The sequence below is a fragment of the Seriola dumerili genome, unplaced genomic scaffold (genome assembly GCF_002260705.1).
Source record: "Seriola dumerili isolate Sdu_G_001 unplaced genomic scaffold, Sdu_1.0 BDQW01000035.1, whole genome shotgun sequence".
Lineage (NCBI taxonomy): Eukaryota > Metazoa > Chordata > Actinopteri > Carangiformes > Carangidae > Seriola > Seriola dumerili.
In genome coordinates this window covers 2,305,583-2,331,752 of record NW_019174290.1, presented here as the reverse complement: position 1 = coordinate 2,331,752, position 26,170 = coordinate 2,305,583, and the positions used below count along the sequence as shown (strand labels likewise).

The 26,170-nt window shown below is 41.8% G+C and overlaps 1 protein-coding gene across 1 annotated transcript in view; it reads left to right on the top strand.

Annotated features, from left to right (window-relative positions):
• Positions 1 to 26,170, top strand: part of sdk1 (sidekick cell adhesion molecule 1) — a 143,999-nt gene that overhangs the window by 98,737 nt on the left and 19,092 nt on the right. The window contains exons 21-30 of the mRNA XM_022738073.1: positions 2,115 to 2,213; positions 3,498 to 3,689; positions 6,764 to 6,891; positions 6,981 to 7,084; positions 8,836 to 8,986; positions 11,876 to 12,116; positions 12,372 to 12,487; positions 15,491 to 15,677; positions 16,666 to 16,764; positions 19,526 to 19,720. Of these exons, the coding sequence (XP_022593794.1) occupies positions 2,115 to 2,213; positions 3,498 to 3,689; positions 6,764 to 6,891; positions 6,981 to 7,084; positions 8,836 to 8,986; positions 11,876 to 12,116; positions 12,372 to 12,487; positions 15,491 to 15,677; positions 16,666 to 16,764; positions 19,526 to 19,720 (1,512 nt within the window). The remainder of the gene's footprint in view (positions 1 to 2,114; positions 2,214 to 3,497; positions 3,690 to 6,763; positions 6,892 to 6,980; positions 7,085 to 8,835; positions 8,987 to 11,875; positions 12,117 to 12,371; positions 12,488 to 15,490; positions 15,678 to 16,665; positions 16,765 to 19,525; positions 19,721 to 26,170) is intronic.

Genomic DNA, 26,170 nt, shown 5'->3' with positions numbered 1-26,170 from the left:
AGAACAAAACACAAAGAACACTCCATCAGGCTCTCCTATGAATAATAATGAAAGTTTATTGACTTGCTCTGTGTTCAGTCCAGCTGTTTCTATCAGAGTGATACACAGCTGTGTACACAATATCTACACTCCAACAGCCCATGTTTTCTCGTAGGGTCTTACTTTACTTTTCTCTCCTTTTTAATCTTTTTGTTCTTGGATTCCCCTCAGACCTGCTCTTTATTTCTCAACCACTGTGTCTTTTTAAAAGGAATTGATTCATATGTTTTCAGGCATACTGGCATTTATAGCCTCCTTTTCCATGGTAAAATATAATACCGGCCACTCCCAGTTGCTAGTACACATGCACACAGTCATACCGTCAAATAAACACAGTAGCCTATAGCCAGACAGACAAGCAATTATTACCAACCAGCAATTATCGAGTGGGAAAGGGATATTAGAAGCCAAGTGTAGGCACACACAAACACACATCACATGTGTACACACTCACAGATGTGCACACAGCCATGGACAGGTATTGATTGGGTGCTGGGCGTGTTGCAGGGTTAACGGTGGGTGTAATTCTTGCTTGATGATAGCTTTTTGTGTGTGTGTGTGTGTGTGTGTGTGTGTGTGTGTGTGTGTGTGTGTGTGTATGTGTGTGTATGTGTGTGCGTGCGTGCGTGCATGCGTGCGTGCGTGCGCGTGCATGCATGCGTACATATTCAATGGTGGACTTCCCAGTCATTACACACTCACCAACAGCGGACCGGTGATCCAGCAGGGGACATTCTGAAGGTCCTCTGTTGGTCATTCTACACATCGTGCTATAATTATGCCTCAAACTCTATTTTTTATTTATTTTGATTTTAGCTAAGAGGTGTTACAGTTATGTAGCACTGCCTCTGCAGGCTGGAGCAGGGATTTTAACCACTCATTCACAATCATTCTCTCTCCACACTCCTTCACAGCGTGAGTGGTTTGCAGCCCTAGGCAGGCTTTCAGACTAGAGGACAGCTATTTAACAAACTACATACTACAAACAAACTACATCCTTAACACTTTTTTGTTGTTATCTTTTTGTAAACACGATACAAAACTGCATTTGACAGCTTTACTGCATGGCCAGTGCATAGTCAAATACTAAATAATTACATAATACTTGTGTCTATATCTTACTGTTCCCTCAAAACTCTATTAGCCACTCGTGGTTTTCCATGACATAACCCCCGGCTTCTATCTCTCCGGGAGCACCAGAGTTATAATCACTCTGGCTGCAGTGGGATTGGCTCTGATGCTCTAGATACCAACGAGGGGCAGGATTTGAACCAGACACTTCACCACCGGAGGTTTGAGGTCGCGAACAAACTCACCACACCACCAAGTTGAGGAGCTTTTGAGGTGGTGGGTTCAGCCCTTGGTTAACTTTGTCCAACATCAAGATGAAAGACTTAAGGACTCTAAGAAATAAAGGTGTTTCTGACAAAATACCTTTGTTAGAGAATGCTTGGAAGTTCACAGCATGTGGGTTCAATCCTCCCAATCCTCAGGGTTCAAGTCCAGCAGAAAGTGAAGACTGAAGAGCTCCCAGTGCAATCATTAGTGTGTTATGTTCGTTGTCGCTGTCATCAATTTTTAAGTGAAAATTACAGGAGCCGTTTTGCAGTTTCATTATGAAGGAAGATATTTTATTTCCTTTTTGTTTTTTCAAAATGACTAGAAATGGTGGTTCACACTTGGTTGCCGTCAGTCCACCGTTGGTAAGGTAGGAATGTGTGTGTGTGTGTGTGTGTGTGTGTGTGTGAGTGTGTGAGCGTTATTGAATGTCTCAGATGAATAGCTTAATCGCTCTGCAGGGAGAGGGGTTAGAGAGCCATGGATGAAATGAGAAACGACAGGCATGCATGCACCTGAGTGCGTGTGTGTGTTTTGGTCAGTGCAGATGTGATTAGCAGGTGGTGTGTAAAGGCTGCATAGACAAGAAGAGTATGTTTTTTTTTTTTTTAGGAAGATTACTGTTTCAAAACAGAAGAACACTTTCCACGCGCTTTAATTGCTACTGAAGGTTGAAATAGTCAAAATACAACCAATATTATCTGATGTATGTATGTTTTTTTCTCTCTCTCTCTCAGCACCTGGGCCCGTTCGTCGCCTGAGCTTCACTGAAATCTTGGATACATCGCTCAGAGTCAGCTGGGCAGAGCCTGAAGACAGGAATGGCATCATTACTGGTAAAAACATTACAGCTTGACAATATAACTACAAGAGTTTCCCAAAACTATAAACAGCCACTGATTTCCTCCACCGCCTCCATCTTCCCTCCATGATCAAGAGACTTCTGCTCTTCAGTGTTATTTTCAGTCCCATTAAGAGCTGTGATGAGAGCATCTTAAATTAGGTTGACTTAGCGTGTTCTTGCCTGAAAGTAAAGCACACAATGAATAGAGATAATATACCCTCTGTTTCCAATTAAAATGTATTCTTCTCAGGTGGACAAATATAGAGTGAAGAGTGACTAATTAAAGTAAAAAAAAAAGTGAAAGCATCCCCTTGAGGCAAGCAGCAGTGAGGGAGGAACCATAAAACTCCCACAGTTTCTTCAGTATTCTCCAGTTAGTCACTCATTTTCCTGTCTGGCTTCCACAGACGTCCCCATGTCTCTTACACTGTGTTTGTGTACAACTGATTCATCATCAGCTAATCCCTTTTCTCTGCAGCTTGCCTTCTCACATTATCTCCAACATGCCCTCATCCCATGCCTCCCAACACTCTGGGCGTTGTTTCTGTGGTGCATCACAGAGCTCAAGGCACCCCACCACCACCACCACCACCGCCACCCCCTCCTCCTCATCCTCCCCCACTCCTCCCCTTCCTCCCCCAATTCATTTTGCCTGAGCTCCTCCATGGCTCTGTTACAAAACGCTGTTGGTGAGCACGACAAGCTGCTGTGAATTAAGCGATTAACCTACATTGGCGTATGTGAGTGTGTATGAGTGTGTGTCTGTGTGTTGACATGGCTGCAACATGTTCATGAGGCACCTACACAACCAGATCACAGTCTAACAGCATAAAGCTGCAGTGGCTTCACAGTCAGCTCGCACTCTCAGGAGTGGAAGAATGGTTATTCAATCAAGGTCACCTTGCACATTTACTCCTTTCTCCTCAACCTGCTTTTCATCCGGCACCTGGTAAGCAGGGAGACAGATGAGGGACCATTCACTCTCTCCAGGGCTTTATACACAGGTGGTCACAAACACACACACACACACACACACACGTTTGAAGGTACTGGAGTGTGATGCATGACTATGAAGATGCAAAGGGACAGACAGGGATTTTGACTGTAGTTACCCCTCCCGCACCCTCTCCCTTCTTTTTGGCTCTGTACCCCTCATTATTGGTAAAAGTGTGTGCTTTTACATGTGTGTTTGTGTGTGTGTGTGTGTGTGTGTATACATGTCTGCTCATGTCTATATGCACGTTTGTTAACCCAGTGTGTGCGCTGCTCCCCGCAGGCTATGTGTTGTGGTGGGAAGTGTCTGACGTAGAGGCGAGTCGTGAGGAACGTTCCCTGTCCAACTCCACCCTGCAGTACCAGCTGACCGGCCTCACCTCCACCACTGTGTACACACTAAAGGTGGCAGCGCTCACTGCTGCAGGACGGGGCGTGGTCACATCCTCCACCATCTCCACTGGGGTCCCACCAGGTACAATAAGTACACACAAGCAAGCACCAACACACATACAGAGGAGCTGGTGACAGTGATGTTAAAAAAAAAAAAAAAAAAAAAGATTTTCGCTTGTGTGTACGTGTGTGTCTGTAGCAGAGTAAATATGACTGATGAGCTCTTACGATGCCATTGTCTTTCCTCAGGCTGATAAGTGGCTGTTACTGTGCATCCATGAATCATCACCCCCACAACCAACACACACATACACAGCCACACACAATAGTTAGTCATTTACAGCATCTTAGAGAGCGCTTTAGTGTGCAGTTTATTTGTCTGTGTGTGTATATACCATGTGCACACCATGCTTGTGTGTGCATGACGACTTGATGAGTTTGTATGACTGGACTAAGGCCAAGTTGCAATCATTATTAGTGCTGATTAACTGCAAATGGCAGAGTGGGGGAATGCAGCGATGGGAGAGAGAGAGGGCGAGAGACATTCAAAGAACAGTAGTGAAGGAGGGAGAACAGATAGAGAAACATAATGAGGGAAGAACAGGGAACACAAAAATATGCAATCTCTGAAGAACAGAACACCAAAGTCTCTCAGAAATGGACTGAGAGGCAGAGAGGAAGTGGAGGAGAATGGAAGAAAAACCTGCCTCATCCAGCAGGATTTTTGTCCTAACATTTTCTGATTACTAATTTATGAATAAAAGCAGAAAAAGTGAAGGCAAGATGGATACAGACAGTTTTTAGATTCAGAGGTTATTCATTAATTCATGAAAGCAAAAGACTGAAGGAAAGATGGAGGACTGAAGATTAGGAAAAAGAACTAAAGAATGAGCAGAGAGAGTGGGAGAGAGAGGGAACGAGAGAGATCCACCGAGCATAGATTCTTGTCTTGTTTATTTATTCATGTATTCATGGAGTTGAGAGAATTTTGTCATTCATCTGAGCAAGGCAGCTGATATCAACATTTCCACATTATAACCCTTACAAGTTTGCTGCATGCACTTACAGAGCAATGGTACTGATAGCTATAATTTGTCTTTTGTTGCGCACATGTACTTCGCTGGATCCAGAATAAATATTGCCTTGTTTCCATAATAGCTGGACCCAGTCATGTTATATAGTCCTGTTACAATAAAAATCCACTCAGATATTCAACAAAATCTGTCTGAAGTGCCCTGGTCTACTGATGTGTTACAACACACGGTGTTTGATTTAACGCATGGGCTTTACAGATCTGTATTCTGCCACTTTCAGCAAATATGTTGCTTGTGATGCTGCAGCAGAGCTGGATGGATTACAGCAGATCACACCAGAGCTCTTACACCATGCAGAGATACCAAGTATTAACCAAACACAGTGAAGAGAAGTGGTTGAAAAGTGGGTCTGAAGTGCCTGGTCTTGTTGTGATTGAGTGAGACAATTTAGAGCAAAGTGGATTGTGACGAATATTTGATTATGTAAATTTCATTAACAGAAACAACCTGTCATATATTTAATTTGATGGGACTTGATTAAAAAAATCAAAAAACAAAACAGGATTTCAGTCAGCATCTTCAGAGCAGTTGTCACATGTGCGCCCTGCCAGACCAGCGCCAATTCAATTCAACAGCTGTCAGTGAAGAAGTCTATTCAGAGCCAGCTATGAATTGTGTGTGGCAGTTCAGAGTTGGAGTTGTAAATCTTTCATTGGAAAATTTAATTCTGGTTGAAGTGTGCATACAAGAGATATTATTCCTCTGTGATTTATCGCGGGTTAACAAAAAAAAAAAAAAAACAACTCTCTGCCAGGGGAAAATAATAATAGTTGCTTGTTGTTGACCAAACTCAGTGCAGCTTTCAGTTTGAATGTGCCAGAAAAACCTGCGCAAAATAGGCAGCACACGGCGAGAAACAAAGAAAGTTGGGCAACATCAGTGATGCTATTATCAGACAGTTTTCAGCATTCTGTAAGATGAATCAGTTGATTTCCAATTATTTTTTCTTCTACTTCCTTTCCTTTTCTCATTTTAATTTCCAAAGGGTGTACCATTTGCCAAGTTATCTTTACAAAATGTTTTTTAAAAGGTGCTGGTTCGACATTTTAATCATAAATTTCTTTGTGGCAGGAAAGAAACTGAAAGTTCCCAAACCAAATCCTCAAATTTCCAGCTTCTCTTGGTTGTGATATTCAGGCTGCCACAACTGGTCAGCAACATTGCCCGTTTCCTGTCACTCATATTTCCCATAGAGATGGAACAATGTTAGAATAAGAATGGGTCCAACATAATTTATGAGACTTGCAGTCTACTCAGACATTTATAGGCCTTAAATGGACTTTAGTGAACTGTGCATTTAATTCACCTCTCGCCTCCACTGGTGTATAGATTTATCTCTCTGTATTCTATTGTCGACCTCTGAAATATGAAATAAATTGCTCTGACAGAGAGAGACATGCAGTGCCTGCGCTTTAGTAAAATTTAAAAAAAATTTCTGTGAACAGTGTTTTATTTTACTATTTTTACAGACAAGCATTTATAGCCAAGCATGGACACATGGACACAATGTCTTGGCTCGCTCACTACTTAAAGCCTTTTTATGTATTGAAGTCATTGTTGGCCTGATATTAGTGTTGTTGTAAGTATATTATGAGCCATGTAGCACTTCTGACAATAGTTTTGTCAGTTTGGGCATTGTACATATTTTTATTCATTAATAGAAAAGTCTCTTTATTAAAGTATTATTTGTTTTGTTCATTTCTTTGATCCATCCTCTTGAAATAATTCACCACACTGTGATGCTTCTGTTCTTTTCTGCATGAAAAAAAAACACCTTTATAAATAAAAGCCTCTGCTTGCTGGTGCTGCAGCAAGAGTGTTTTATTTCAAAGAATTTGTAACTTACTTATGAAGCATCAATAATGCAGGTTTTTCTTTTCATTAATAACATTATTGCAAGCAACATTCCCAAAGATTTTGGTCAATAAATATTTTATATACCTGAAAGAATACTCATAAAATATGATGGTGACCTGCCGGTGTTAGATGCACCGGCAAAGTTCTCAAAGGGTTTCTTTTTGTATCTTTGAGTAAAGCAGTATTATTTGTTTTCTGTCTTTAGAACTTCCTGGAGCACCATCTAACTTAGTCATCTCCAACATCAGCCCTCGGACAGCAACACTTCGGTTCCGCCCTGGTCCTGACGGGAAGACAGCAATATCTCGATGGATTGTAGAAGGACAGGTGCGTGTGTTAGTGTCTGCTAATCCTGAAACACAGTTAGAGGTAAACAATTTTCTCACACAGAATACGATATCCCTCCTTAACAGATAGTAAAGGAAGATGGAAAGGAGGAGGCTTGGAGAGCTGTCTACCAGAAAGACAATCAGCCAGATGCAGACACACTGGAGATCCCCGACCTCACTCCGTTCACTCAGTACAGGTGAGCAGCAAGCACACGCTGCGTACACAAGAGCATAGTCAAGTGCTCAAAAATGCACACAGACACACAAACTCATTCACACACATCTTACTCTCCGCCAGTTTCTGCAGTATTGCTAGAATCAGGTGAAGTCAGATAAATCACACAGACACGCAGAGAGACAGTTCCATCTGAGACTTTTCTGTTTGTCAGCACCTTCACAGCTGCTGCATGCAGATCCTTATTACCCTCCCGCAACTAGCTAAAGGGAAGGAGAGGGGAGGAGCGGGGTGAGGGCAGGGGGAGAAGAAGGGTGATGAGAAAGCAGAATGGGCAGCAGAGAGCATTAAAGAGGAGGAGAGACAAAGGGATAACAGAGACAATGAGAATAGGAAATAGAGGAGGAGAGAGGGGTGTCTGTAATCCCTACTCAAGGGCCATGGGGAGCCTGCAGTTTGTAAACCTGATCTATCGCCATTCTGAGCAGCTTCCTCCTCATTCTCTCCCTCTCATTCTCTTTCTATCTGTCTGTCTATCTGCTGTATTTATCAGTCTATCTGTCTATCTCTGCCTCTCGCTCCTCGTATCTCCATCTTCATCTGTAATGGGATTGCGGTGTGTGTGCACACATTGTACACTCACAGGGATTATGTTGTCACAGGCGACACCATTGGGACATTAGATGAAGTGATGCACTTGTCTGTGTTTCTTATCCCCTGCTTTAAGTCCCTCTTTACACCCTGCTCTCTATCTCCCAATACAGGGAGGAGAGCTCATAGATGTAGTCTCTCACTCTGCACGCTCACGCGTTTTGTCACCCACACCCACACTAGAGGTTGGATGCATTTAGAAGTAACAAAAGTAACACTCTTTTCATGGCTGTTTATTTGTGTCAACAGGTCTGTATAGTTATATTCCTTTTTTCTGACAAATGTGTGGAATCCTCAGACAATTCAACACTACTTTACGTCGGTGGCCTTTACAGAAATCCTCTTGTGGAGAGTTCTACCTGAAGGATGCTACTGAGTAAAATACCTTTTGGTGTGAAACAATATCACAAATGCTCTTACTAGGAGCAAACACAGTTGGTCCGAAAAATTGTTTTTCTTCACTCTCAATGTGAAGTCTTGTAGTCTTGTTGACCTGTCACCCATTCCCGTTCGATCTCTACAATATCTTTATGATAAGCAAATGTAACAGCAAACGGTCCACCCAGTAAATCACAAAGGGTATTCTGATAAAGTTTGAACTGATGAACTCCATTGCTTAGGTTTTATTCCACCGTTTCTACAGTAACACTGTGTAATCACTGTGTAATCAAGTGAAAATATTAGAAACCCATTATTCACCTTTGAAAACTTTACCCCAGTTTCCAACTTCTCATGCCAACGCCATCTTGACATAGAAAATACTGACATTCTAGTCACGGTCAATACCCAACGTCTGCTAAACATCACAATCTCAATTAGCCAAAGTTGTGTTTTGACATGAACCAGATTTTGTGTGTCCCTTTTAATTTACATATATGCTATAGCTTTACTTGCTAATTTATTTTATGATCATGTTTGTCATCCCTACCTGGTGAACTGGTATCTTTTAAACTCCTCTTCCAGTTAAAAATGAGTTCTCTTCAAGCCTGATGAATCACAATGAGATCATGAAAGTGGTTATTTTCAGACTTTGGAGCTCCCTCCAGAGCCACAATAAACATTATACAACTGTTCTCAGTGGTGGAACTGTTGGACTTTAACTTGGTTTTCTCTCCTCTCCAGGTTCAGGATGCGTCAGGTGAACATTGTCGGGTCCAGTCCCATGAGCGCCCCCTCCAGGCTGATTCAAACCTTACAGGCAGCCCCTGACACACACCCCTCTAACCTCACCCTGCTGTCTGCTACACAGACCAGCCTGCGCTTCAGCTGGAAGGTACTGAAACACACACAAACACACGCACACACACACACACACACACACACACACTCTCTCACACACACACACACACACACACACACACTCTCTCACACACACACACACACACACACACACACTCTCTCACACACACACACACACACACACACACACTCTCTCACACACACACACACACACACACACACACTCTCTCACACACACACACACACACACACACACACTCTCTCACACACACACACACACACACACACACACTCTCTCACACACACACACACACACACACACACACTCTCTCACACACACACACACACACACACACACACTCTCTCACACACACACACACACACACACACACACTCTCTCACACACACACACACACACACACACACACCCTCTCACACACACACACAAACACACACACACACACAAACACACACATACACACATGTACACACACAAACACACACACAAACACACACACAAACGTGCGCACACACACATACAACACACAGATACAAATTTAACTGTGAAACAGTAAAACTTCGCTCCGCCCATTTACACTCATTTAAACAGTGCTAATTGGACAGACAGGGATTTTTCTTTGTTTCTTTGCTCTGCATCTCTGTGTATTTTCTCCCCTTGTGCATATGCACATGCATGTGTGCTCACCAGCAGCAGGACTGAACAGGTTGAGTGGCTGACAGCCTATAATCAGTGCCTCTCTTGGTTATCAGTGCTAAAACTAATCTGTCACATTTCCCATTTACCATGTGGACCGCTAGCAGCATAAACTGCAATATAATTTTCTCCTTACTGTCTTTTCTCTTTTGCTCTTGTTCCTGCCCTTCGTCCCTCTCTCTTTTTCTCCCTCTCTCTTTTACTCCCCCTTCCCCTCTTCTATTATAACATAAATGGAGGGCAGAGTATTTTCCATTTAAGAGCTGGAATGAGAAAAAGAGCCTGTCAAATCAGACACAGACACTGAGGCGCTATGGGCTACCTGTATGGCATGCTAATGGGATTTTACCTGCATTTTAGCGCCCAGTCTGAGCTACGCTAGGTTTTCTGCTGTAGTGGAACCATCACAATGGTTTTAGCTAAGGCTATTATTCTAAGCTGCATATTAAGGGTAATAAAGCTAATGTGACATTCTGTATTATGGCTCCTAAATGCTAAGCTGAGCTAAATCACTGGGGTATTTAAAATGACTGGGTGTCTTACTTCCTTATCTGTTGCGCAGCACAGAGCAACCACTGTACATTGTTGGTGAGATTTTCAGTGGAATTATACACTGTGAGCAAACCGAACTTTCTGCTAACACGGCTGTAGGGCACTGAATTTAGGTGGTTGTGGCTGTAATGCATTATGACATGGTGGGTCACAGGAAGAGTACAGAAGATGAGGTGAGAGAGAAAAAGTATAGACAGTAGAAGGAGGAAGGGTGACAGGAAATGAGAGTGGAAGCAAGATAGAAAGGATGACAGCGGGTGAGTTAGACAGGAAAAAGCTGGTGGTACAGAGAAGGATCAGTAGATGCGATGTCAAAGGGAAAAAAACAGTGAAAAGTTTTTAGGATGTAGTTTAGAGTTTGACACGTTACATAAATAACCATATTCTTGTGAAATGTGAAATGGAGTGAGTGAGTGAGTGAGTGTTTGTGTGTGTGTGTGTGTGTGTGTGTGACCCATCTCTACTCTGGGTCTTTTTTTTTTTTTTTTTTTTTTGATACAACCACTGGAGGGTACTAAAGTTCAAAATGTTGAAATTTTAAAGCCCCCAAAAATTTGTTTTCTTAATCATCTTGTTATTATGAATGATGGGGTCCTGCACCAGCTCACAGTCTTCTGCTAAAGTTAAAACAGTGTTGTCTACTGCACATATGACAGATTTCTCTTTATGTGTTTTCGCACTTGCTTTTCTCACTGGTTTGAAGTGGGTGGAGCTCATTTAGACACGGTGATGTCACATATTTCCATGAAAAACAATCCAAGAAAACCAAGTTTGGCAACACCAGGCTCAAAATCTAAAATCTGACAGTTGTGGAGCTGTTTGGTTAGATTGCCAAATCTGATGAATCCACTCCTACTTAGTCCTAATGAAGCAGATTAGTTTGAGTGATTGTTGCTTATCTAGTCATGAATATTTAATGTTATAGTGGTACATACATAGGTACCAAATACATCTCCTCTGAGGGCCTGATGTCATGTTAAATACATTCCTCTACATAATAATAATAAATACACTGATGGTGCTACTCCATGTTAGTTATGAGGAACTGTGTCATATTGTTTCATACAGCGTTCGAGGTTTTGTGTGTTTTATTATCATCATTTTATTAATCACAATTTTACCAAAATTTCCTTCCCGTTCAATCTTCCCTTCACCTCTTCCTCTATATGGATAGTTCGTCTTCCATTAATCAGAGTCAAAATTAATTAATTTCAGTGCGGCACAGGGTGGCCAAGTGCTGACACATTATAAGATACTTGCAGTTCAGGATTGGCACACTGACCCTCATTTATTAAGATATTGTGGGATAAACTGCACAATATTAAAAAAAAAAACTGCATTGGTAATTATCCTGAAATAGCATAAGAGAGTTTCAAAGTTTTTAAACTGTTAGATTTTTTAAACATGTAAAAGTTCACAACACTTCATATACAGTATGACTATATATATATATACATATATATATAGCTGTAATAATACACTGTTTCTCTGTAAAGTATGGCCATAACGACATATTGCAAAGTTGAAGAACTGTATCGTTGTGTCATTATTTCTGTGGTCACATGTGTACGTGTCAAACAAGAAGGATAAACAGCAAAACACATCTTTCTAATTTCTTCTTTTTTCTCCCACCTCTCACTCTTGGTCACTCTCTAGCCTCTTACTGAGTCCGAGTACAACAGCAGCCCAGAGACCGTGGGCTACCGGCTGCGTGTGTGGAGGACAGACAGGCAAGGAGAGGACAGGACCGAGGATATGGAGGGAGCAGTGGGGGCCGGTGAGGCCACAGTAGAGGGCCTGAATCCCTGGACCCAATACCACGTTCAGATACAGGCCTTCAACTCCATAGGACCTGGACCGTGGAGCAACACTGTTGCTGCAAGCACTGCTGAATCTGGTAAAAACACAGAACTCATTCACTCCTGTTTCTTGTTTGTAAGTGTCCAACGGAGCACACCTCTGTCTGCCCTCTACACGCTCCCTCTATTCCAGAGAGGAGAGGAGTGACGGAGAGAGGGAGGGGGACGGGGAGATGATTGAGATAAAATCGAAGATTGGTTTAGAGAGTGAAGTAGCACTAAGCTGTGTGTGTGTGTGTGTGTGTGTGTGTGTGTGTGTGTGTGTGTGTGTGTGTGTGTGTGTGTTCCCCTAGTTCCATCTGGATCTCCGATGAACGCGACTGCTGAGGCAGTGAGTTCCACCCAGATCCTACTCACTTGGTCCGCTCTCCCTCAGGCTCAGAAGAATGGAGTCATACTTGGATATAAGGTGTACAAAACACTCAGACATATACACACAAACACACTCAATCCCATCCTGGCATTTTCACTTTACCCCGTCAGCCCATTATCACCTCCTCCAACACCTTCACACACTCTCACACAGACAGATGCACACTGGCATGCACACAAAAGTCTGATATAAGATGAATATGATGTAATATCCTGTAACTGCTCCACTTTGTTCTGCCTTTAAAAGCATCCAGCTACAGTTTGCGTGGTATAGGGGAGTTGAGGGGGAGTGGGTGGTGGGTGGGGGGCTTAATGTTTAATACCCCTTCATAAAACAGCTTATATTTAGTTGTAGTACAAACAATGGCTGGATTAAACATTTATGAAAAATTGAGAATAATCCATAAAGCCTGTTGATTTTAGAAAGAGCTTTTAAAATTTAAAAAGTAAACTTTAGTTTGGGCATCTTAAGATGATGTGTTGAGTACACATTCATGATTTGAATATGCTTTGGAGATTCTGCATCAGCAACATAGTCTACGATCTATTCGCATCTGCCAAATTAGAGCTCATCCTTTGCCTGTATTTCTGCACCAAGTTGGAGAAGTCTCACTGCAACCCTCGATGGTGACGTCGTTGGCATACTGTGATGTGCGGCTTCTTAAAAAAAAAAAAAAGCGGTAAAAATACTGTTGATTCCTGAGTGCAGCACTTATTGGCAGTCACGCCCCTTTCCTCTACACTCAGAGTAGTTCCGGGCTCCCACGCACACCCTCCAGGGGTTTATTATAATGTTCTCCCTTCCTTGTTAGATTTTAAAATAAAAAGAAGACACGTACCCGTTGTCTGTATTTTTGCAGTATTGCTTTTCTTGTGTAGTGGCACATACAGTATGTAGCACCCCCCAACAGAAAGGAAGCTTTAATAAAGCGAACATGCAAAATATTTTTTCTAATATAAAAATGCCAAAGAGTACAGCTCTTAATCGCCACCCAAACAAAACATAGCAGAACAAAGCTTTAAAAAGGAAAGGATTTATCCTCAATTTCCGTGGACATGGTTGTGTTCTAAATACATATATCTACAGAAGAAAACAGGCTGTGGCTGTGCGATATACACCAGCACCATCCAGTATTTTAAAAATGTGCAAAATTCAGGTCATATCATCCACCATGCCCAAAGCACATCACACTCCCCATCTGTGTGTTTCTTGGTGCCCTCCTGAGGCTCATGCTGAGCAGCATGCCTACCATGTTAATAGATGGGAAGTGGCTGCCAACAGCAGCTCTTCAACTACTTCCATCCCCTAGTAGATGCTGAATTGTTCTCCAGCCTCCTGCCATGCACTCCTAATGACTATTTCTGTTTTTAGACACTTAAGAACTGACATTTTCCTTCAAAACGGTTTCACGCGGGACAGGGAGTTCTTGAACAAGAAAGAACAGTTCTTGACACACATTCAAATTGTATCCTGTTGCCAATGAAAGTACGGTGTGTGTTGATTGCTGATTTCTTTTTTTAGATGTGGGCGCTCTTGCCATTTTAATTGCAGAATCAGTTCTAGTGTTTGTTTCAGTTGAAGTATGGGTCTGGTGATATTCTATATTTTTGCTATTTGCAGCTAAGGTAAAAAAGCTAAGATATTGGCTTCTGTAGCCAAAGATAACTAAAAAACTTAATTTCTGAGTGTGCTGTTGATGTGTACTGTTGTCCCATAATACAGTGGTCAAGTGTATTAGGAAGGAAATGGAGGAGCTGCTCATGGCTGCAAAACATTTTGCAGTGTAATGCCTGTCACACATGTACTGGTACAAAACGATGGGCACAAACAGACAAAGACCGATATAGGCTGTAGGCAGAAGTATAAAAACCAAATCAAATCAAAACCATTGAAATAAACTGAACAAAACTCAGCCAATATTCAAATAAAGGTTTTAATCTAAAAAGTCTTTCAATCAGTTGCAGTCTATTTTTAACAGACAGCTAGACGACTTTCACGGTAAAATCCACTCCACTGCTGCCTACAGTGTGCTGCTGCCGGGCCGGCAGATTGAAAGGTGCACTCATTTTTGCCTGAGTGCACCACTTACTGGCAGTCACACCCGTTCTTTAACACTCAGTGTAGTTCCAACTGCTTTTTCCGGGCTCCCACGCACACCCTCCAGGGGTTTATTATAATGTTCTCCACTTCTTTGTTTGATTATAAAATAAAGAGAGGACACATAGCTATTGTCTGTGTTTTTGCAATATTGCTTTCTTGTTCTTGTTGGCAAATATCAGCAGCAGCAGCAGCAGCAACATTCACATTCATTTGTAGTCATGTTTCTGGCCTTCTGGGGAATGTAAGTCCATCAATAACTCTCCTTTCAGCTCTGTTTCGGTCTCCAGTAAATCCTGAGGGAAATATCTGACTCTTTTGCTGCTAAATGCTCCACTTTGTTCACCAGGTAGTTGCTAACAGCAGGCTTTAAAACTTTGTCACTAAAAACAGCTGCTTGTTGTGGCCAATAGCCACACTATAAAAGCAGTGAGAGTGAACCAGAACGGTTAATCCTGAAAGCCAGAAAACCAAAACACAGAGCTGAAAGTTGCTATAAAGTTCCATAGAGTAGGGGGAAAGCAGAGATAATTATCAGAGGGTTCATCACTACGAGCGAGCCCTTTCACATACAAGCAGTCCTGCAGGCCATTGTTAGTATTATATAAGCTTTAAAGATTTACATCTTGGCTGGAAATGAACAGGCTTGGAGATGAGTGCTACAGGCAGAAGACATAAAATACTGAGAAACTAACTCACTGCTGGTTCTGGGTTTTTTTTTTTAAATTGGATTTGTTAACAGGAACAAAATATAAAATAAAACCAGTTTAATCCTTAAAAGCCAAAGTTACTGTAAATAAAGGGGAAAAAAACATAAGCAATTCTTTCAGAGCTGGCAGAGAGGACTGTAGAATCACATATTTGTTCACTTTTTATTTATATTTGTGATTGTGTATGTGAATTTGTGTGTGACTTAGTGTGTGTGTGTGTGTCTGTGCTCAGGTGTTGTACAGTGAGAAGGACTCAGAAGGTCCTCCCAGTGTTCAGGTGGCAGAAGGAGAGGGGAATATGTCGCTGCTCCTCAGGGTTCTCCAAAAATACACAGTGTACGTGCTGCAGGTGCTGGCGTACACGCGGATGGGTGACGGCCCTCTGAGCAACCCCATACTGCTCCGAACCAAAGAAGATGGTAGGATCTGTGTGCGTGTGTCTCGGTGTGATCACTGACCTTTCTGTCGAGCAGTTTGTTCAACACTTTTGCCTTCTTCTCACCTCTGTGGCTGCTTTTCACCTCTTTACACCTTCGGCTGTCAACGCAGCCATCAGCCCATCTTCCCCCCACTTCACTGATCATCCACTGGGTTCAGCTCACCCATCAGACAACCCTCCACAGTCTAAACACAGAATGCACTGAATTGTTTAGGTGTGTGTGTGTGTGTGTGTATTTGTGTTAGTGTTTGCCGATGTGTGCAGATCTCTTCAGATACAGAGATGTGTTAACCATGGCAGACTTTTCAGGATGCCAGCAACCCGGTCTGGTCTTTCAGAATAATAAAATACAAGCACGCAGGGACACTGGCGCGCACTCACGCACACACACGCACACACACGCATGCACAAACGGAGAGACTCTTATGCACACACTCATACACACTCCTCTTTTATCAAACAGTGTCACGTTTGAAAAGTTTTTCTCATTTCAGGATGAAACAAGAACAGGGAAGTCAATTCCTGGCAATGTATAATGAACCTCCTTCCTGTCTGTCCGTCACACACATACACGTACTGTACATACACACATGTACACACATAAATTCAAGTTGACATGTATTTGGTGGTGTGGAACATGTGCTTTTTATCAGGAACAAAGGCAGAGTCGGTGTGAGGTTGAGAGAAAATTACATTTTCTATTTTGTGTCTTTTAGAAGTGCCTCTTAAAAATGTATAAGACACTCACTCTGTGCGTGCGTGTGTGCGTGCGTGCGTGCGGAGCAGATGCACATACATCTGTGAGCCTTGGTCTCGTCATACTAATGTATTAGAATGTAAGTGCCTGATGTTGAGACATTCTCTTTCTCATTACAGTATTGAAGTGAGTTTGTTTGTGCTTGTTTCTCTTTGTATATATTATTATAGTTTCATTCTCTGCCAACTCCCTTCTCTAATTTTCTCTCCAGTCCCTGGGCCCCCTGTCAGGATGGTGTTTCCAGAAGTTCGATTGTCATCAGTTAGGGTGGTTTGGCAGCCACCCACAAACCCCAACGGCATCATATTAGGTACAAAAACAAACACACAAACATACAAGAAAGTACATATTTGACAACAATATTTTAATCATAATCGAAAGTTTCTTGCTCATAGTGGCGAGAGATTTATTTTCAATTGCTGAAGGACAGAGCTCGGCTTATAGAGGGAATGAGTTAGCAGTTTTAAACACATGAACACGCACACACACACACACACACACACACACCCACCGCTGTGATCTTTCAAGGGAAGGAAGGAAGTAAAAGCCGTAAAATGGAAAAGAGCTGATTCTGTTTTTAGCTTTCAAACAGGGGTCAGCTCTTTCTACTCTCCACTTCACTGCCGAGGTTTGTTGGTATTTATGTACATGTGTGCGTGCATATGTGTGTGTGTGTCTGTCTGTCTGTCTTTCTGTCCGTCTGTCTGTCTGTCTGTGTGTTTGTGTTTGTGTGTTTCAAACATTAACAGCTTGTACCTTAGAAAAGGGCTATTATAGCTGCTGAAGCAAGACCCCCTTCCCAATGCATACATAAACACATATATAAACACACTGAGATTCACGCATATAACTTGTTTCCTAAACCTGCAAATCACAGCGTGGCGAGCGAAAGAACAGATTAATGAAGAGGAAGAGAAGCAAGGTAGAAGCGAGAGGAATGTGAGAGCTGCTGAGCTGGAAAGAGAGAGAACAGAAGGGGAGAGACAGCAGAGAGGAGATGTATGGAGGTGAGAGGAGGGACAGGTGTGTGTGTGTGTGTGTGTGTGTGTGTGTGTGTGTGTATGCGTGTGTGTGTGCGTGTGTTGCACAAAGGGGAGAAAGAGGATTTGTCCTCTCAGTGGGGGGGGGGGACTCGAGCAGGACAGTGTGAGTGATGTGTGACTGTATTGTAAGAGGGAGGACATTTAGTGCGACACCACTCTGTGACAGAAGGATGAGTAGGAGGGCAAATCTCTCTCTCTCGATCACACAGACACACAAACAGAGTCCCGCTGTGTCCTTGCTGAGTTTATGTGTGCGTATGTACGTGCGTGCGTGCGTGCGTGCGTGCGTGCGTGCGTGCGTGCGTGCGTGTGTGTGTGTGTGCATTTTGCAGATACAAATAACTGTAGTGTACCGGGTTCTTTAGCGCTCATGACTGCCTCATTTCTCCTTGGGTTCTCAACCCATGGGGCACTGACACAGAAGGTGGACAGAGGAGAAACAAGACCACAGAGGGTGCACGATCTAATTTGGCACGAGGCATTTGTGTTTTCACATGACCTCTCTATGAATATAATACAGCCACATGCACCTGAACATCAGTGGCAAACAGACGCTGTATCCCATTTCCATACCACATACTAATTATAATTCAAATTTGAGTAAGTAGTGTGTTCTTACACTAAAACCACGAAAGTTAACGCTCAAAAAAGTCAATGCATGTTAAAAAAAAAAAAAAGTGAGCGTGCTATAAATGTGTACTGTTGTCCCACCATGCACTTGTCAAAGGAAATGGAGGAGCAGCACAACATTTTGTCTCTTTACAAAGTTTTAATGGCAGTGGCATTTCAAAAGCTGCCTGTCACTGCACGTATTGCATCACTGGCTGTTAGTACAAAACTGTAAACAACACTGATTTATTGGCTAAAACAGCCAAGACTATATAGGTCGGAGGAAGAAATACAAAGAATGTGCTATCATTCTAGCACTGCACTTGCTGTACGATTTTCATCAACGCAGACAAGGCCAGTGAGGATTGAGAAACTAAAAGCACAAAATATATATGTGCGGATACACTATGTATAAATTCACATTTTGAATGCCTTAAGCTAAGAGGCAGTGTGAAATATAAGGTACATTATATCTGTTTGTGGAAGAGGGAGAAGGGCTCTCCCTGACATGACACAGTCACTTTGTAATGGAGGTTTAGCCTCATGTGTCTGATACCAGCTATGTCCTAATGATATTCAGTACAGAACATAATGCTGTGCTCTGACCCAATTGTTTGGATGCAAGAGGATTTGTAGTGTAGCTGTTATCCAATAATCTTCCACATGCTGCGCTCACATTAACATACAATCAGACTATCTGATGAGATTATCAGACACACAACCAGATTATGTGCCTCTGAGCAGATTACCATGACAGTTTTACTGTGAACCAATCGCATCCACACACTTGTGAATTTGTGTGATTTCATGGCTGTGTGGTCGTGTGTATTTGGTGTACAATACAATCTTCATATTAACGGCCTTTGTGAGTGGCCAGTGGCCTGTGGAAAGCTTGGTCGGGGATCAGTGGTTTGAGGTTGTGTTGTGTGTTGAAGGATGTTAGTGTTATTACATGGCCTACTGCACATGAGACAGAGGAACAGACACAAGCCGTGTACACCATGGGTCACAGCCAAGGGGAAGGAACAGAGGTTGTATGATTATAAAACGTGAGCGTGTATAGGGGGAATGTCAGTATGTGAGCATGTACTGGTGTTCAGTGACAAAATGATGGCTTGCTCTATAGTTGTCTGCAAGAGAGAGTCTAAAGGCTCCATACATACTCAGGAAGTAATAGGAAAGAAGTGGAAAGGGACAGGAGCTGCAGAGCCCCGTGTTTGTTTGTATGTGTTATTGTGGAAATGAGGCTGTGTGGTATGGCATTGTGTAGCTATGTGCAGACTTTTTCCTATCTCACATTGTGCTGCCTTTGATTCCTGTGTGCTCTGTGATCTAATGTAGGCCACAAAAAAAAAAAACACATCCACACAAGAATTTCTGTCATCCCTCCTCCCTTTTGTCTATTTCCTCTCTCACTAGGCTACCAGATCTCCTACTGCCTCGACAGCAGGGACCCTCTGCGCTGGACCACAGTGGAGGTGGGCTCCAACGCTCGGCAGTTCACTGTCACGGGACTTTCCCCTGAGCAGACATACGTGTTCCGACTCACTGCTCGCACCGCCGTGGGCTGGGGCGAAGAACAGGAAGCCCTGGTTGTTACCACTGAACGTAGAGGTGAAGGACACACGCATACACTTTAGCAGGACTTGGGATCTCATTTGCTATCCTATTTGTCTGATTCTGAATCACTTCCATTAAAACATAGTAGGAACCCGACCTCCATGAACACTCAACCATCATCCAGAAACCTCAGGTGCTGAATGTGTTGTATCACAGCATACATTTGAAGCAAAGCAATATTACATATTGCTTTCAGCTTTCTCCAATCCACTGCTGGAATGTTTCACCATAACATGTTTGTTCAGTTTCAAGCAAATTGTTCGGAAGAAACTAAAACTGAAGCTGACTGTTTGAAGCCAAACTATTTGGCCTAATAAGTCACATAGCTTAAATTTTGACAAGTTATTGAAGAGTGTGTGGCTGAAACAGCAGCTGCCACTCCCAAACCAGCCTCCCCCTCTGGTCTGTCTCGCCTTACCTGGCCAACAGTGAATCAGCAGTAGGTGGGAGGATGACAGAGGACAGGACAGAGACTTTTTTCTGTGTTTTACTTTCATTTTAAACTTTACTCAGTGTTTTAATTTCAAGAATATAAATGACTCTTATTAAGGAGTAAGTTTTTACATTTGCTTCCAGAGAGATATTTGACTTTTCTAAACATTACTGTTGTTAATGTTTTCAAAATTTAAATTTAAAACATGAATACATTATAATCCTGTTCTGAATTTATTATTTTTCTTGTACAGTAATAAAAAAGAAACAATGTCAACAACTTACCAGAGAAATAAGAAACAGTGATACCATCTCTAGCAGCAACAGGTGTCAGTAATATTCATAATTATACAACAGTTAATTCCGGCCAAGTAATTTGATTGGACGAGAGGCCTTCCATGGGTGCTGGTATAGAGTATCAGCACTGGGACTTGTGTATCACTCAGCTATATATCACTCAGCTATATAGGGTTTCTGAACGCAGCTGTTCAGTTTAGTTTGAAGTTCCAGAGCACGGTGTGCTTGCTCACGGGCGTGGTGTACTAGGATTCCTAAATGGAACAGAGTCATCATAAACGCTATTAGTTGCACCTATGTTTTTCTTGCGATGCTGAGTTAAAGTGTCTGCTATAAAAAAGTTCTACAGGGACAAATCTTCCGTTATATTTGGACCAGTCAGTATGATTTAATTCTGAAACAGTATTAAATCACACAGTAATGGAATCAGTGTAACAAGTGTTTTCGTTTTGTTTCTATGAAAAAAAAAAAAAATTACTTTTCTACATTGCTGGATAATTGAACTAGAATAATGGGGTGTAAGCTTGGAAGCTTTGAGTAATGACGAATAGAATTTGCTTTTTCGTGCAGCCCTCTATATACTTATCATGCATCTCATGTGCCATTTATGCCACAGCAATTTAATAAACTGTAATGAAATTCACATTCAATCATAATGATGCATAAGGACATAAAAGGTGTTCAATCAGATTAGACATAAAGATTCTGTAAATGAGCCAATTTTTAGCAGGAGTGACTTGATTAATGTTATTAATTTTACCTGTGCTTTTACCTTTTACTCGTTTGCCATTAGAAAAGTCTATTATAGGAGAAAACCACAATTGTTTTAATATTTTGTCTTTTCTTTTCATATTAACTTTGGCAATAAATATTAACTTTGGTAAATTGGACAAAAATTATATTTTGTCACCCATTATGCTATTTCTTACAGTAGTGCCAGTGCGGGAAGAGTATGGAAAGGTCAGGTGAAGTTTTAGCATTTAAAAATTTTATGATCTCTACTTAGAGGTGTAATGAGTTGCGGTCTATGTGCGAAGTCCCTGCAGAGATAAAGTTAGGGAAAGAAAAGCGAGCGGGAGCTTCAGGTGTGGAGCTCAGAAAGGTTATCTGTGCTTCAACAACAAGTAGTTAGTGGTCGTACATGCAGAACCCATTGTTACCAGGCAGAGAACATTGGCACAAGTTAAAGAGTGTGACCTTTTTAATGTGTGGACATTTTACATACAGAACAAAACGTAATGACATTTTGAAAGAGCTTCTTGGCAGTAAATGTAGATATTGAAATCACCAGGTATTTGTCCTCCTGCAGGGACTTAATGAGAGTCAGGAGTTTCAAAAACTGAGTTTGTGCAAAGCTGGTCACTTTACTCAGCCAGCTTTGTTAAATCATGAAAAATTCTCTCCTGAACACGCCAAAATTAATTGACGTGAGTGACACAATGAAAGTGACTAGCCTTTCTCACCAACTGTCTTGCAACACTGGCCACTATCTCATAGCATCTTGCGCTGGTGAAAAGAGTTAGTAGGTAGTCTCTTTTAGATAGAATGGATCAGAAAGCGAGATCTGAAAGCCATAAATCCTAGATTCCAATCCAAAGTAAATAGTATTGATCAATATTGAGATAGTTAGAACTAGAAGTGAAAAACTGCAGATAGCACCCTGCACTTGTCTTTTAGGGCAGCAAAAATGTTGCTAATTTACCTTCAACATTTCAGCTAATTTTAGCAGTCACTGGCCTGATCATAGGGTATAAACTGCGACAATAACAGAATTTTAAAACAGAAACAGACTATGACGGTTTATGCCTATGGCGGGATGTAGGAGGCTGAGCAGTGACTGTAACTCTCCCAAGATAATTTTCTCTCTAAAAACCTGAAACAGATGTATTTCCTGCAAGACATTCGGTGGCCAGAAAGGAGGAACAGCTTTTTATAGTGACTTGATTTTTAAAGAGGTGAAGTGAGTGAGAAGTGCAGTTCTTTTTCATTCAATTTTGAAACAAATAAAAAGTCAAGTTTTTATCCTCCTTGGATTCAGAGGTCGTGATGCTTTTTATCTTGTCTTCTCTAGACTTCTGCACCTCTCTTCCTGCCTCAATCAGCTGCTCTCATGACTTCAGCTTATTTCAAATGCAGCAGCCATTTCAACTGAAACCAGATGAAGATTCACCTATACTCCAAAGGTTACAATAAAGCTGGGCTCAGACTAGAGGAGTTTTGGCCCGATTTAACCCCAATTCACCCCTCCCGACAGTCATAGGAGAAATCTGGCCCTGGACCTAGGTCGATACTGATGTTTGGCCCAGATAATCTGGTAATAGGATCACTTCACAGATCCAGTCTTAAACCTCCCAAACTGCTTGTAGGCTCATTGGCTGTAGCCAAGCAACAATAAACAGTGTAGTGCTTGAGGCTAACATTAGCTAGCATACCACTGTTGACATATTAAAACAGACAGTTAAAATCTCACCTCCAGTTCTCGCTGAAGAATAGAAAAGCCACATGCCTGTGTCTCCCCAGCCCTGTTCTCATCCAGGCCTGTTCCACGTTCTGCTTTTGTTTTTTCCTCACTGCAAAGTTTTACGCTACAACAAGTTGTTACACCACAGTCTCCATTTTGTTTACATATGCTTCCCAATGAGATGATGCATTGCTCCCTCTGGCACAGTAATCTTAATAATATCCTGTAATGTGTGATGCACCATTAGTTTCAAATCATCCTCATGATCGGTAAATCTGAAGATTTCAGCGGCTGTTCTGCCATAGGTGCAGGCTACTGACTGTTTATGTGGACTAAATAATACAGGTGCTATTTTGGGTTACACAGCATGAATGATCCGACTGATTGATAACGAGATGTATCATACAGGAAATACTGACAGGATGCCAAGGGATGGATGGCAGGATGACAGTGTTACATTAAAAAGGAGGAGGCAGCAGGAATCAAATTGTAAAGATGGTTTATGAAAAGAATGACAATTGGTAAATTTGTTTTATTACCAAATAAACCAGAAAACACTAGTAAGTAAGAATGGGCTGTAGACAGTTGAAGGTTATGTTTACTTAAAAACAAGGCAAATGTTTTTAAAGGGTTTTTGTTATTATTTCCCAGTACAAAAAGAGAGTATCTCAGGGTTATTAAATTAAATGTATTAATCAATGCTTTGCCTTCTGTCAACAATGTCTGCATCTGATTCAACTTTTTTCCTCTCATCAATCAACGCTGCATGTTAACAGACAGGACAGTCCCGCCTATTAGGATGCAATAAAACAGGATGTATGAAATAAACAAAGCTTATCACGTCGTTTAACTGTGTTAGCTGAAGCTATAAACCATAAAAGTCAAGACCACAGATCCATCATCCGCATACGGTACCTCAACCCCAAGTGTTACAGCTACAGGCAGAGTGGTGGGTCACTAAGAGCAACTCTCAGGGTTAGCTGATAACAGTGCAGGCAGAGGACAAAAGCACTGGCAGGCTGGTGCAGTGAAGCAGTCTTTAATAACAGGCAGACAAGATAGCAGGCAGCAAAAGCAGGTAGCAGGACCAGAGGGAAACCACATGGGAGAGGATCCGACAAGGAACAAAGGCAGTGAACTGGTGTATGTGGTGCAAGGCTGATTGTAGAATGAGGTGCAGGTGGGGAGAGCTCAGGTGAGTGCAGGGCTGATGACAACTGGGAACAGGTGTGTGGATGGGTGAGGCAGTCAGTCGAATCTGAATAGGGAGGAAACTTCTGTTGTTAGATAAGTACTGAAAATACATTTTCTTTTGAAAATGTATCCTACAATTTATTATAAAAATCATATGTACAAACATTTAACAGACATAGGTCTCATTAGTATTATATTCTGTGAGCAGGGTGATGTTACCAGTTGATAAAGACACATGGAGAATGAAAGGTTTAAGTTGAGGTGTAACCACTCCGGAGCTAAGAAGAACTATCACACCAAAGTGAAATATCACTTTGATAATCACTTCAAAAGTTCTGGTGTCTCAGTAGCCGAACACATGAATAACTTTTGGTTTGAATGTAACTCACAGCCTTTGATATATGTCACCCCTGATCTCTTTGTCCAATTTTCTCTGTCAGACTGGTAAAGCATTGAAATGATGCGAAAGTCCTTATATTAAATTGTGACAGTGAAGTGATTTTTTTTTTTTTTTTTTTTATGAAAACCTGGAATCATGATGTCAGATATTCTGTTCGGAGCTATGAGCTTGTGTAGTGCATTTTAATTGGATCAGATATCATAACATTGGCAGCATCATTATCAGGATTTCTTTAGAATAGAATTCAGTGGTTCCCTGTTCCACTTCAGTAACATAATGGCCCATTCTCAATGTGAGATAGACAGAATAGCCTAATAGAGATTTCTTTCTGATGATGCTGAAGAGACCAACTTAATCCCTAGAAAAAGAAAATTGGTTTTTTGAGCGTGCATGTGGGTGTGTATGTGTGAGTGTGAGGCTGCATGAACGTGCATGCATGTATTATAGAGAAAACTGCAATTCCCCCAGAGAGATTTGTCTATGCTGATGTTTGTCTCCAAGAGGGTGATAACTGATAAGATAATGGACAACATATAGTAGCATATTTAGCAGAATTCATTTCCCCATCCCCCATCTTTTCACCCCTCTAATATCACCCCAGTCCTCATCCCTTCTACGCTCGAACCCTCACCTCACCTCTCCTCTTCTCTCACTTTGTCGCAGTAAACAGTCGGGTAAGTGCTGAAATGGCAGCGCTTGTTCTCACAATTATGAGGTGATTATCAGAACATGATCTTCACTGTGGAATGGAACAAGAGGAGAACAGACAGAGAGACACAGATGGTATCAGGAAAACAAAAGAGCGAGAGAGTAGTCAAATCTTGAAGGGAATGAAGAATAAGGGCATGAGGGAAGAAGGGAGACAAACAGATTTGACTTAAATTACTTGTGATAAGAATGAATGAAGGAAGGCGAGCCTGTGTGTGAATGTCAGTGTGTGACTGTGTTTGTGTGTTTGTTTGAGAACATAAGTGCGGATTAATTAAACTTCAGAGAAAATCGATAATGCTTTTATTTCGAGTCTTAATCGATAACCTGGTGCCTCAGAAATTAAACAGTTATGCCCCCCAACCGTGTGGTTGTGTTTGTGTGTGTGCACACACATACGTGTGTGTGCACACGTCCACTAATCACATGGCTACTGCCAACACAGTTGTACAAAGACACTGACTCCCAGAGCCATCTTTCATCTTCTAATTGAATAGTGAAGACACGGACAAATACACACACACATTCAATCTGCTGAGGAATTGTTTGCAGCTTTGATGCCGCAGCGGTTAGATGTCTTGTTTCATTTAAACATATGTATGCATATGCAAGTTACACTGATGCATATGTGATGTAAATGTAGCCTGCCGTGTCCTGTGTTACAAGCTTTTTGCAGCATATGGTCCATGATTGTCTCCATTTGTCCAGGTGACAATTAATTTTGATATTTATAGCTACAGATAGAACAGAAGTCAAAGGAAATACCTGAATTAATAAGTGGGGAAACATCTTGACAGCAGATGTTTCTACACAGTGCATTTACATGCATTTAAGTAACCAGGATTCAGTTGACTCTGCAGTAAGCTCATTTCTTAAACGTTGGTTCCTGTAATCGAGGTAGGGGATCAGACAAACCAGACTTCCCTAGCTAGATTTCTACTTCAGAAAACTG